Source organism: Hippoglossus hippoglossus, chromosome 3 (genome assembly GCF_009819705.1).
Source record: "Hippoglossus hippoglossus isolate fHipHip1 chromosome 3, fHipHip1.pri, whole genome shotgun sequence".
NCBI classification, from domain to species: domain Eukaryota; kingdom Metazoa; phylum Chordata; class Actinopteri; order Pleuronectiformes; family Pleuronectidae; genus Hippoglossus; species Hippoglossus hippoglossus.
Window position 1 is genome coordinate 15218784 of NC_047153.1, and position 14256 is coordinate 15233039.

The 14256-nt window shown below is 42.6% G+C and overlaps 2 protein-coding genes across 9 annotated transcripts in view; both read right to left on the reverse strand.

The window, feature by feature from the left end:
* The window catches only part of pigb (phosphatidylinositol glycan anchor biosynthesis, class B), a 33128-nt gene extending 31874 nt beyond the window's left edge, over positions 1 to 1254 (reverse strand). For both annotated transcript variants that reach the window (XM_034581065.1, XM_034581064.1), the window contains exon 1: positions 1173 to 1254. In XM_034581065.1, the coding sequence (XP_034436956.1) occupies positions 1173 to 1205 (33 nt within the window). In that variant the 5' untranslated portion in view covers positions 1206 to 1254. The remainder of the gene's footprint in view (positions 1 to 1172) is intronic.
* On the reverse strand, positions 74 to 13450 carry LOC117759058 (rho family-interacting cell polarization regulator 1-like). 7 transcript variants are annotated; one of them, XM_034581059.1, is made up of 19 exons: positions 13295 to 13442; positions 10498 to 10585; positions 10230 to 10363; positions 10041 to 10119; positions 9876 to 9899; positions 9716 to 9769; positions 8992 to 9141; positions 7224 to 7287; positions 7096 to 7139; positions 6875 to 7000; positions 6073 to 6221; positions 5632 to 5740; positions 4177 to 4308; positions 2974 to 3621; positions 2753 to 2881; positions 2490 to 2605; positions 1746 to 1839; positions 1566 to 1659; positions 74 to 1470 (listed from the first exon to the last, which is right to left on the reverse strand). In XM_034581059.1, exons 3-19 carry the CDS (start codon positions 10319 to 10321, stop codon positions 1400 to 1402), a joined length of 2175 nt encoding a protein of 724 aa, XP_034436950.1. In that variant the 5' UTR covers positions 10322 to 10363; positions 10498 to 10585; positions 13295 to 13442; the 3' UTR covers positions 74 to 1399. The 7 variants fall into 7 exon arrangements, with proteins under 7 accessions (XP_034436950.1, XP_034436947.1, XP_034436942.1 ...); XM_034581056.1 differs by having other exon boundaries at positions 2490 to 2677; XM_034581051.1 differs by having other exon boundaries at positions 2490 to 2881; positions 6073 to 6226; positions 6880 to 7000.
* Positions 13451 to 14256: the final 806 nt, after the last annotated feature.

A 14256-nucleotide genomic window follows, 5' to 3' on the forward strand; every position in this document is an offset into this window, starting at 1 on the left:
GCTGGGCATTCTTGTGATGTTTACCCAACTAATCAACAGTTTGTCACAGTAAAAAAACATTCACCACAACATGTTACTTTTAAAGAAAGCTTTATAAAGTTTAAACATTTCTGAACATAAACATTTCAAGACATATACAATTCTTTTATATGAAACAGTAAATATCTCTTATTGTGCACACTCTTAAAAGTAATTCAGAAAATAAACACTGTTTTCTTTCGCCTGATCTCTCCCGTCCTGGCATTTAAAACCTTACATCCTGTCTCTTTAGGCACTTTCTGAATGACGAGGCTTCGCAGAACAATGGAAAGCAATGACGTTGACAGACTATGGCGCCCCCGTGAGGCAGCTTTTGTACACAGCTACAGAGCTGAGGGCGTCCTCTGAGTGGAGCCTAGCTTACACACTTAAAACTGATCACTGGAGCTTTTTACACAGACATGCTGGCAGTGTGAGGCAGCGACACATGCAGGTTTACATATAGTTTGACTCTGCAGGTTGTTTCCGTGTTTGTAAAAACTGGACCGGGAGAAGTTTTTGGAGAGAAACTCAAACTGCTGTCTTTAAAGTGTTTATACTCATTTCTCATATATATATATAAAACACGTTAATTTTTTTTTTTTAGCTCAGGCCCTGGTGCAGCTTAGACATTTCATTTCTGAAAATTCTCATCTCTGATGAATAATATGAAAATATCCTGTAGGTTTTCAGGGTGAATTCCTGCTTTGGAAATGACTTCATGTCAATGAACATCCTCAGACAAACATCACATGGTCAGAAAGAGCTCCGGGCTGTGCGCCGATTTAACACTGAAAAATCCTGACCTCGATAGTTTTCCCATATCTGAAAATACTGGTAACTTGTAACGCAACTCGGCAAATGATTGTATGCTTCTCTGTGGATTGAAGAAATCCACCAACTCCAACATATAAAACTTATTTCTAAATTATTAGACCATTAAAAAAAACACACTAATAAAGCCAAGAACAAGGCCCCTTCTAGCTGCTCCTGAAATGTTTTTGGACACGGAATTTTCACATGACAGGAACAGTTGATGAACGTGTAAACTTAAGTGGCATCCCACTGTAACTCAGGCAACGTGATAAGAGCGTGTGTTGAATGAACAAAGAACTACTGAAGGGGTGTGTGTGTGTGTGTGTGTGTGTGTGGGGCGTGACTTTCAGACTTGACTGAAGGTTTATCATCAAACCCCAGGGTTTATCATTCTTTGTCAAACAAGGCAGATATGTGCACAAACTCGGCCGTAATGGAGGAGCTTGTTTGTCTGAGCAGTAAGTGGGACATCCTCAAGGCCTCTGGTCCCTCGGGGGGAGAGGAGGGAGATGGCATGAGCAGAACAGAGCGGGAGAAATGGTTTCGCTATGGTTTCACTGTGTCATTAGAAGACAGTCGTGGCCAAATGGCTGGGAGTGGAGGGACGCTCCTCTTGATCATGTGATGCGTCCTCTCCTGAAGGATTAAAAAAAGCACAGGGCACATTAACAAAGTCATTACGCCTGCAGGGGCGTCGTCACATGATCAATTTACTGACAAACTCCTCTCACCGTGTCGTTCAGCTCCCTTTCCCTTGCTGGGTTCCTCCTTATCCTCAGGTAGTTCAATCTCTCTCAAATCCTGCACGTCTTCCACACTCGACTCCTTTTGAAGAAAAAAAACGAAGCTCTCATTTTGTTTTGGCTATCATAAAAGGTCTGATAACAGATGGTTCGATGAATAATGTTTACCTGTGATTCAGAGAAACGATCTTCATCTGAGTTCCTAAATCCCTCTGGGGCTTCCATGAGGATCTCAAGGCCCCCTCCCTCCTCTTCGTCATCACTGCTGAGAGAAAGAAAAAGATGTAGACTACAAAACACTAAGGTCACAAATTTACACACATCAATTAAAAAACCTTTAACATATAGTGTTCCTGCTTTTCTCCAAGTAAGCCTTCTTCCACTACCACATTATGTTTAATAAGATTATGCTTTTATTGTATAGTTGCACTGTTTCATCCAATGCCAGGCCACAGACACCTCGAGCACCTCTGCTTGTGTCTGGTTAACGCGTTCAATAATCTTTCATTAGTCAGTGAAGCTTTTGGTAACCGTGAAGAGATGATTTATTGTTATTGACAGTTTCTGACTAAATAGTTCGTAATAAAAACTAAAAGTACCACTTTGCTGAATAGGCACTTGCTAATATGTAACAGAACATATTTATTTGGAGCAATGTCTCTGGTCACCTGATGAATTTTCTCTTAGCTCTGATTTGGCCTCCACCAACTCCTAAAGGAAATATTGTGTCTCTTTAGCTGCTAAATGCTGAACTATGTTAACAAGCTAGTTGAGAACTGTGTGTCTGTGTCTGGTGCTGAGCAGGTTGTGTACAGTTGGTGAACAGAGCTCATCGAAGCCATGAGCATGAGCCAGAACAGTAAAGTTAAAAACATGTCTTGTGTTGTGTTTGTGACAAAAAACAACTCTGACCTTCCACCAGAGTAGAAATTCCCTTCATCCTTTTCTTCTTCCTCCACTTTGTGTTGGTTGTCGTCATTTTGGCCACACTCCTCTTCCTTTTTTCCTTCGTCTTTCTCTCCTTGCTCCTCTTCCTTTTCTCCTTCATCTTTCTCTTGTCGCTCCTCTTCCTTTTTTCCTTCGTCTTTCTCTCCTTGCTCCTCTTCTTTTTCTCCCTCATCTTTCTCTAGTTGCTCTTCCTTTTCTCCTTTGTCTTTCTCTCCTTGTTCCTTTTCCTTTTCTCCTTCATTTTTCACTTGTTGCTCCTCTTCCTCTTCATCAAGGTCAGAGCAGTTGAGAAAGTCAAAACTTTCGAGGGCTGTCTCAACTTCCTGGATGAAACTAGAGGAAGTAGGAAAAGAAACCTGTGGAGAAAAAAAAATGCAGGTGTTAATAATATATAATATATATACTATCGACACTTGAAAACTCCACATGAACTTTTTCTTGAGCTCACCGTAGGAGCGGCCTCTGCTTGTTTGAGCTCCGGACTGGACGGGTGAGGCTGACTGTGTTTCTCTGCTGCTTCTAGCTGGTTTCCACCCTTTGCCTCAGTGGTGCTGTCCCCTGCTTCTGCTTCAGCCTGTAAAGAGGAGTCCTCGCAGGGATCATCCTTTACCACCTCTGCTGAAACACACACTTGTGGGATGCCACTTTCAGGCACATCTGCTCTCTCCACTAACGACACAGGAGGTACAGAGGAGACGTCAGGACACGAGCAGCTCAGGTCCGCTGAGGTGTCTGAGAGGTCAGCTGACCGCAGAGACGCCCTGTCAGTCACAGTACAGTCCGGGCTGCTCTCGCCCACAAGGCTGTGAGAGCAGGAAGTCTGCAGATGGCCGTTTGGCACCGCATCTGTCTGAGAGAAGACCTCCCCGGCTTCTGTCTCGTCCTCCTCTTGGTTGGACGAGAGCGACGGCGTTGACGCGCTGGACTTGTGTGGAGTGAGCGACAGCTGACTGGGGAGAGTGGTCTGCAGCATGTTGGAGGCCGTCAGCCTCTGAGCGTGATGAGCCAGCGCCGGACTGGAGGAGTCGTCGGAGGATTCAGAGGAGTTGGACCAGACTGTCCCGTTCTCCATCTCTCCCTGTCGCTTCAGCAGAGACTAGAGAGGAAACACAGGCGGGAATAAAAACACTGTAAATGATTTATAAAAACATGCTGGTTTACAGGGATCAGACACATTTTCTGCCATGGCATGTCAGAAAATGTTTGACAACCACTGGTTAAATCTATCAAATTCAATATACTAAATATATCACTGAAATGTAGAATTTAATTTAAACAAAGCGAAAATTGCTTCTTTGAATTTTTGCTGCATCGTCATATGAACTGAATCAGTTTTTAGCTTCTGTTTACATTTCAGCATGTAATGGTGATGCATCACTCTGAGCTCAAGAATCTTCTGATTAGTCTTTTTTTAAATATTTTATTAAATATGTGATTTGTCTTTTTCTATTGGGATTATGAATTTGATTGGATTCGAACAATGAATTCAATTAAATACACATTTTTGTCATATGTTTATTACTTTTGGTTAAGAAATTATTATTATTATTAGTTTTGGATTTCTTCTGAAATCCAAAACACGACCCTCTTTTGACACGACATTTGGATCACTGAAAACTAAAACTACAGCTACATCTACGTCCCAACACACCGACTGCACGGAGGTGAATCGCGGGGTGGTATGGCCGAATTCACAGTGTAACGATGCCGTCCTGTCCGTCGCAACATCGTGGAACGCCTCCGGCACGGAGCAGTTGGGTCTGGGCCTGCCATGGGGCACGCTCTTCAGCGAGGTGAGGAAGAGGAGGAGGACATGATGGAGCGCTACTCAACCACTATTAAACAGCTACAAGGACCACAGCTTCGCTCATACAAACTGCTGTCACACAACCCATGACTGCCATCATTCATTCTCCTCATGTCAGACACGCCACTCCCACAGCCACATGTCCTACCACACAGTCCTCTGTTAATATCCTCACACACATCAGTGCTACCGCTACACACAAAGCAGTTGGGGAGCAGCTGAAATAGAACAAGCCAATGACACGACAGTAATAGTAGCCATCAGTGACGTAAATGGCAAATAGTAATATGTATTTATGTATAGTAAAAATAGTGTTTACAGTGTTTGACTGATTTACATGGCTGTAACAAAGCCTTTCTACAATTATGAACCAGGGGCTTGTTTCACTAAGATATGTCAGACTTGTCTGCAGTTTTAAATTTGCTCTTACGATGGTTTATTGAAAAGGAGATGAACTCTAAACCTGCACATGCAGATAAAGTCTGAGTGGAAAAAGAGCAGAAAGTTTCAAATGAATAGCGTCTGTGGTATTTCTATTTTGGGTGATTGAAAATGGACAACACTGACTTTTGTGCAGTCATCTGCTACCTCGGAGATCCACAAGGACATAGTGGCAACACTCAGTGAGGGTGCCCCTTCTTATTTCACGGTGAAGAATTTAGCTGCTGATGTAATTCTGCTGCGTTTTAAGCAGCCATTCAAATGTGGAGGCGGAGAGAGTCTGGAAGATGACTCACCCTCGCAACATAGAAGACTATTGACTAGATTCGACATCTACAGAGAAGAGACGCTCCACGACCCCATGAGTGTGAAGTGTTAAATGAAGAAGGGGACAATGTTGAGAAATAAATGTGACTCCTTCTATCGGCCTTTAACAATTCAATTAACACAAGTTACACAGATTAAAATCTCATCTCAGCAGATATCAGCAGCATCGGCTTCACGTCGGCACTGTGTTGACATTTCTGTTTTGTTAATTAAATTATTTTCCTAGTAACATGTGCTTCATAACTGAATCCATTTTCCGCTGAACAGAATGGAGCCGAGCTGTCTGATGTGGTTTGCATGATCGCTCATATTTTTTAGTTTGGAAAAAAATTTACCCAGGACACACAGCAAATTAGTCCGTAACTGGCTCTGTGCAACAGACGAGTGTAGATGTTCATCTGCAGTCTGACCATCAGTGAGATCTAAACCACAGTCAAAGTCTGTCTTTGTGAAACAGGCCACAGTGGTGTCAGAGCAGATGTGGTGGAGCTGCTGTTAGTAGAAAAACTGAGGCTGAATAAGGTGACTCACATAAAACACCTGCTCCCGCATAGAGGGCGTGTCTGGAGGGCTCTGATTGGACAGCAGCCGTTTAGTAACCGTACTGGTGGATGATGTCTGGTCGTCCTTATCAAACGGACTGAAAGAGAGAGGGGAAAGCCACAGAGCATAAAGTGAGCCACAGGGATACAGACACTTAGATCTAAACATTACAAAAAATGAAATAAAAAGATCCTGAGGACATGAGCTGTGTGCTGCAGGTTAAGTATTGTTTAATGGTTTATGAGCTTGAACGTGAGTCAACTTCAAAGTACAAGAATCTGATTATGGGCTGATCTATGATGCTTGTAATCACATGATGTGGGAACAGAAGCTCTCTGGTTCACTGAAGTGGAAATTTCCACTCCCTCACGTGCACCTATATAGAAGTGCGGAGATGTACATAGAAATAAAAACATGGCAAACACAAACCTCCAGGTGACCTCCAAGTTTAGCTTCACCGTCCCGAGGTCGTTGATATCCACGGCGAGCGTCTGGGGGAGTGGGCAGAACAGGTCCAGCATTTCACAGGACACGCTGCCCACCACCACGTGGTTGGCCAGGCTCTTCAGCTCCGTCACCTTGACAACCAAATGCCAGGGAAATGAGAACATGGAGAAACCATGAGAACTCAAGAAAGATGATAATTGGCTCAAGCCTTCAACCACTGACACTCAGAGAACGCAAAAGTCAGTTGCCCCACACATTTTCCAGTATACTCGCTCATGACGATTCTAATGCACGATGTAGACAACACAGTAGTATTCGTTAAGACAACCAGATTTGAGAGTATTTGGTGATAAGGCCCAGCGTCAGTGTCGATGTGCTATAGATTTCAGCAGCGGGATTTAGCCGTCATGTCCTGCATGATCTACCCAGTCGCCTGAATATCCTGGACATTCTCCTGCTGTTTTTACCTGGACAATCTCCAGCTGGATTCTTCAAATGTGAAAGGCAAACTCCAGATAATATCTAGACCCAACCTTCCAGACACTTAAACTGAACACAAACACTGACGTTTACTTTAAGTTTACTTTATATACGTCATCCTAGAGCGGTAAATACTCACTAAAGCACCATGTGTTTAGATCCACAGCTGAAAATAGTGACCAACAAATGCACCATTTATTCTTTTCTGAGTAACATTTGCTAAAAACTAGTCCTATTTCAGAATAATAGAATAAGTAGATTTAGAATAATATGAGCCTTATATTTTAAAAGCTGATTTCATTACCTTGATTGACAGCAGCTCTGTGACGAGAGGCAGGAAAATATAGTCTTCGCTGTCCCATATCTGCTTAGCGCTGACTTCCACACGTCCTCGTAGCCTCCAGCGTTGACGCCCATAGCGCATTAGTACCTGATGCGGCCCAAAAAAAACAGCTGATGTGATGCAACGGGCACAGCAACTCTGTAAAAATCTGCAGCTATAAGCAAGAATTTTCAGTTTCTTACCTCATACTGGTCACCAGCACACAGCCGTGCAAAGCCAGCAAGGCCTGAATCATCAGAAATCAACAGAGACATGAGAACTGGACTTGTATGAGGAATAGGAAGTGATATTAGTGTAATAAGTGACTCACCCTTCATTTTGACATGAAATTCCCCCATCTGACTTTCTAAATCACCCTCAAGTGAGCACATGTGCTGCAGAGACACAAAGAGGGACAGGTTTAAATAATGGATCATTTGTTGTAACATGTAGAACTGAAACGATCAATTGATTTGTTGTTGGAGAGAAAGTTAACAAGAAACTTTTGAAAAACTGCAGCAACATTCAAAAAAGGTCACTGTTTTTAGATTCTCTGATGTGATGACGTGTAGTTCCGTTTTAATATTTTTTTTAAATCAGGGGGTGGGAAACCTCCAGGCCGTATGCAGCCCACAAGACATTTTGATCTAGGTCAAAGAAATTATCATGTCAGCAATAGATTTGTTTCTGCGATAAAAGAAAATAACATAAAATAGTAGATCCAAATAGTAGATTCAGAGAGGTCTCTTCTGACTATGTAAACCTGTTGGACGAATACGGAACACACACGTAGCTGTTAAGTGCCATCCTCGACAAGTTTCACGGCAACTGTCCAGATAAGATAAAGTAGATGCGGAATGTCGCAGAGCTATGTTCTATAATTACAAATGACATAGACAAGCCAGTTTGCCTATTTTGCTGGGACATGGTCACAGTGATAAAAAAAAGGCTCAATCTCCAGCATCATTACAGCTCAAAACATGCAGCTTAACTGGATGAGATACAAGGAGAAAGGTTATTGGATAAAGTCAACGCTCTTGTGCAGCATTTGAGTGTCCAACAATCAGATTTCAGAAGATCACGTTCTGACAGAGACAATGTTACGCAGGGGAGTTTTGTGGTGAGTGAGCAAACAGACGAGAAGCTATTAGAAGGAGAATCTGTGAAAGGAGCCTTGTTGCAGACAAAGAGCTCGAACCGGATAATGAAAAATTTGTTCCAAAGTGTCAGATTGTTTCAAAGCACATTAGTGACATGACACGTCATAATTTGCACTGCCGGAACATTTCAGTGATTCTCTGTGGCCTGTGATGAAATAACACACATAACAAGAACTACATGTGCATGCTCTGGGTAGTGCAACTATAGAGGGGTAACACTCTGCATTTTTATGCTCTGTAAGAACAAAAACCTGCTGTGACGTCTGAATATGCTGGTGAATTTGCTTAACTCCTTCAGGCAGCAGGAAAAACAGATTGAGGACATGAAAAGTAAACAAAAGGAATTCAAGATATTTGCTACGCTGTTTAATGTGGAACCAGCTGATGTGCCCGACAACCCACTGCCCAATTCAACATGCCAACCCAGCTTCAGCAACAAGCTCCATCTGCTAGAGATCTACTAATGAAAAGTATGTCCGCAAGATTTCCCCATTCTGAGTTTTGAACAAACTTCAGCAGCTCATTTCGCTTAGGACAGACTGACCCAAACCTGGGAAAACCTGCTGCCTGTAGCATCATCATCATCATCACTACCATCTGACATCAGATGCGCATCAAAGACAAGGACTTCCATTCATCACTTTAGCAAGTTTAGTTTGATGTAAGTGTCTGATTATTTAATATTGCTGAAAATGGGTGTTTTAAAAAGTAGAAATGGCCCTTGATAAAAAAAAAAAAAAGGTTTCCCACCCCAAAATATTGGTCAAACAAAACAAGTAGTTGAAAGACATCATCCTGGACTCTGGAAAAAAATCTTCTGAAGTTACAGACTGAGTAATCTTTGATAGAATCCTACAACAAAATATAAATAGCACAGAGAGCCATTGTACTTGCTGACACATAAAGTTCAGACTTGTTGACCTCAGCGCTGTCACTTGCCTCTGTACACTCCCTGTAGCCCTTGTTGGCTTCGCTCAGGCTCTCTCTGGCCTCCTTGCTGCCAGTGGCGGAGTTGAAGGCCGCCACCATCTTACTCGCTCCATCACGCAGTCGCCGCTGTATACAGTACGCATCGTACAGCTCCTCGACCTGGAGAGGCAACGAGTACACAGGTTTCAATACATTAGTGGAACATTAGAATATCACCTGCAGATAATCAAAGTTTTCATGAACTTTTTTTTAGAGCCTTTGTGGTTTAATGAAAAACATCACAGATTAGAAATGTATATTTTTATGCAATAATATTTTGTGTTTGTTTGTTTGTTTTAGCCCCTAATGATGTGATTTTGTAAACATTCAATGTTGTGTTGAAAGTAGTGGAACACGTCAATATGAGACTCTTTAGCTGCTAAATGCTCCATGTTGAGCAGTCAATAAGAGTGCCTGCTACTGTTTGGTGTGTGCAGTGGGTTTTTCTGAGCTTTTTCTCTATAAACAGCTGTTGCATGTGGAAAGAACAGTGATGAGACTGATACTGAACCAAAACAATAAAGTTGTAGGTTTGAGAACCACAACAATCAGTCAAATGATGCTAAAGCTCTGCAGAGTAAGGTGATAACTCTCTTTCCCATCACACATCTAGTGCCAATATGTGAAAACATTGAAAAGAGCAGCTTTAAATAGTTAACACATGAAGCTATTCATTAAATCTTTTCATACACACCTTGCTTAGGTGGAATTCCAAGCGGCGCATGAACCTCTCTATGGCTTTCACTTGCTACAAAACACAAAACAATCATTAGGCTTGACAGAATAAAACCATCTTATTCTTTCTTTCTCACAGTTTCGGTGTCCTGGTGTAAACCGGTGTGAATGAAACTCACCTTATCCAGCTCATACAGTGACCCCTGCACAGGAAAAGAAAGAAACAGAAAATAATCAAAACATTTAGCATCACAACACATCAAATCAACATCCCGACTGCAACCAGCCTGGTGCATAATCATGGTCAATACTGGTGAGACTGGTTTGACGACGTGGGCTCTCACCAGGCGACCATTCCTCTTGTTTTCTCTGATCTGCTGACCCAGACTGTCCAGCTCCAGCTGGTGGACCTGCAGGTAGGACCTGACAACAAAAACCCACAGTTACCTCTTCACTTAAATCCTCCAAGAGCAGTGGTATCCTACATTTTCAGCGATATCCCACCAGGCAGGGTCTGAGATGTGTTTACTCACTGTAAGCCTCTGCGTAAGGCAGCGTACACTTCATCCAGCCGCTCGGGCTGGGGAGTTTTAGCGGGTGGCAGTTTGGTGGATCCTGTGAACATCCTGCTTCCTTACAAGGCACGTTTCTCTTGGATCAAACGGTGCTGAGGGAGGGAGAGGCAGGGGGAGAAATGGAGCATGGGATCAGGTCTGATAAGACTTCCTGATTATTTCACATGAAGCACATTCAAATGGGGCATCAAGGAAACAGGCAGGGCAGAGAGTGAACGCTGCTCACCTGCTGAACGGAGAGATACGGTCACTACTGTCGCATGCTTGTGGAGCTGAGTGTAGCACTGAGGCTTCAACAAACCAAAAGACATGTCCTGTAATTACACAAAAAAGAGACATTAGCGACAAAAATGTCCCGCTTCACTTCATACCTCGCTGTACCTGACAAGCATTTTTCCTCAGACTCTGTGATTATCAAGGAGTCTGATAATTATAAAGGTCACTGCAGAGAGAAGTGGAGGGGGGGCAAGAAGAGAAGAGGATGGAAACTACTCTTTCGCTTCCTCTGTCTGATTGTGTTGTTTTGTTGAAAGTCTGAGACGGCGAGCAACATACATGCGGCAGTCACAGTGGCCACCACTGACAACAGTAGGCAGTACAGTCTGTGCTTCTCTTCCCCTTCCTTCCCTGCTTCTCCACCCCCCTCCACATCCAACGCCAGAGTACAGGAAGTCTCATGGCCGACTCTACACAGGAAATTCTACACAGAAGTTTGGCCCAACAATATAAAACCATCGCTCTACTCTGCGTGTGTGTGTGTGAGAGAGACACAGAGAGAGAGAGAGAGAGAGAGAGAGAGAGAGAGAGAGAGAGTGTGTGAAAATAGATTCCTTTTCTAGCTTTGACTAAGATATTACAACTCGCAGATCAGCGTGATGCCACAATCGGGGGTAAACTGTAGGAAGAGAGGGTCGTGCCTGAGTTAATCTAGTCACAAAAGGGATTATAGATTTAAACCAAACTAATTCTGCCAAGCAGGAGCCAAGCCCATATTAACACATGGGATCTGTGAATGAGCCAACAACAGGGCAGAGCAACTGGTGGGATCTGCTCTGTGTTGTCTTACACTAAACACACAAACACAAGGGAAATTAGCTTCTGATTATCTACAACAGGATCATACAGTGTTCCACCTGTCGGAGTAGCCGAGGTGGAAAACATGTGGATTATGGTTTTACATGATTAGGAATAACCACTGCTGATGTGAGAATAAGATGGATAACACCCTGCTGTCTTTCTAGGTTATCCTGCCACAGCAGTGAGGACGTGGGCTTGTGGGGGGTGCAGCCACCAGTGGTCCAGTTAAACCGATAATCTGAGCTGCTACACTGGGGCGGATTAACCGCAGGTGGTCACGGTCAGAACGTGACAAAGAAAAGGTGCCATACCAGAGAGCCTTTATGGATAAAACACCCCTAACCACGATCTGCCAAACAGTTCCAAGGAACAGGGGAATCGGACTAACACCTTAAGGAGGGGGGCCCAGCTATGAAAGTGCAAAGTCATTGTGATCACATACACATTGAATGAGATGCAAATCATACACTAGCACCCACACATAAATAGCTCATGTATACCTGCAGCCCACACACAGGCGCTGCAGGCGTCGGAAATATTCATAATGATAATAATAATAATAATAATAATAATAATAATAATAATAATAATAAGTGCTGGCCGCCCAGTTTCCTCTCTGTCAGATGTGCTTTTATCCCCTTCCTTACATTAGAGATCATTAGCTGGATTAATCCTCTGCACAGAGCAGAGCGAACAAAGACGACACTGTTTCCAATCACCTCACAAGACTGGAGTTTTGTTTAAAAACAGCCTTTTATGCACAAGCACATATAGAGTCGTTCAGGCTGTGGTTTGGGCCTTCGACAATCTCAGAATCCCTTTTAATCCGCGTTTGATCTTTGATAATAAACTGGACTCTTATCTTCCTCACATAATTAATGTTGTCTGATGAAAAATGAGCCGAACAGATAAAGATATTTGAGGCAGAGTGGTATAAATCACAGCAAGTCCTCATATTGAAGAAGCTGCAATTAGTCGATTCTTGATGTTGTTTTCTATTAATCAGTTATGAAGAAAGTCGGCAGTTAATTTTCCGCTGATGGCAAATTGATTGATTGATTATCAGAAAGTTTCAGTATTTAAACTGTACAAAGAGCAATTAGATGTGACAAGTTACTACAGCCAAACAGTAGTATCTTTATTCACTTTTTAATCTGTTTCCAAAAATATGAGAGTAATGCATTACAAAGAAGAATAAATTACTTAAATGGAGTTTTCAACCTTTTCTTTTTACTTCTTAAGAGACAAAGTATTCAACATAACAATACCTCAATGTGATCCCTTTCCTCTCGATCAGATCATCCTCTCATCAATTGGATTATTTCAAATCAGATTATTTATAAATAGATCTCACAGCCAATCAAACAAGTGTCCATCCAGAGTGTGTTGGAGCATGGGGAGGAGGAGGAAGAGGAGGAGGAGGAGGAGGATGAAGGGGTAATGGTGTTACAATAAAATGCAACCACCTCTGTTCCAGATTATTGGATTAGTCTAACCCGGCGGCAGCAGGCCACTGAGTCGGATTACCACCCTCACACACCGTGGCCGTGCTCTTTACTCCCAGTAAGGACGCGGCTCAGCCAGCAAACTTGTGAAAGCGCATCGAGACACATTTAGTATTCCGAACATATCCCACCCCAGCCCCCGGAGATCATCACAGGCCACGGGGGAAGAAAAAAAAAAGTCCACTCTCGGACCACAGCAGGACCTCCTCCCCCCCCCCACACCCCGACACCCTGGACCCTCAAGAGCCCACCGACTCACAACTAACCCTGAAACCCCGCCGGAGAGTCGAACCCCCGGGTCCATGAGAACCAGCTGCTGGGTTTAACCTCGACTACATCACAGCAGAGCAACTTCACGTCGGCCGGACTCATCAAGACAAATGTTCCCAGGATTCTCGCTGTGACCTTGGCGATGGAAGCAGGAGACCCCCCCCAGCCTACCTGTGATTTAATGTCCGACCACCCGCAGACAACCGCCGCATTTCCAACACGATGCTCCGCACAGTTTGCAGAGGTTTTACTTCTTCTGGGCGCTGTCCTTCTCCTGGGGTTCGCAGTTTTTTTTTTTTGTCTCCACGATCAAAGCAGAAGAAGTGAGCAGACTTGACTTCCGGCACATGCTTTTCAGTGTAAAAGTCCAACATGTGAAGCTCAATGTGCAGCTGAATTGGCAAACGTGTATGAAATGACAATAGACAAGATCAAACTAATCATCACCATCATAATCATAACAATCACAATCATGACCATAATTATAATCCTAATAATTACCATAGTAATCGTAACCACAATCAAAATAATAATACCACCACCACAGGTCTATCTTTGATGGAACAAATATAGAATTAAACCATGTTATTTAGTAATGACAGAAAGGGACAATCATTTAAAAATCTCTGTAGTCACCCTCTACTCAAATAAGCATGTTGGGTAATTACGTATTACTTGTATATTTCTCTTTTATGAAACTTTATAAACTCTACTTTTACTCCACAACATATATTCGACTGCTGGAATTAGTGCTTACGCTGCAAATTGTGCTTTTTACATACAAAACATTGGAACATCATATAAAATGTGAGACTTTGGTATAGAATGATCAACATTAAAATTAAAATGATTCGTCAATCCACAAGAAGTTAATTGGCAACTATTATGATCATCTATTCTAAAAGTATTTTTTTAGGTAAAATGCCAGGATCCAGTTTTTTTACGATATGTTGCTCTTATTTTAATTTTTTTTATGATTTTGAGGTTTCGACTATCGGTTGAATAGAACAAGCCTTTGACAAAGAAAGAAAATAAAGGAGATTAATCCAGGATGAAATTAATTAATTTCTCACTCACATATACAAGTTTTCAAAAATTAGCTGCAACTTAATCTGCTTCGAAGGTTAAATGCA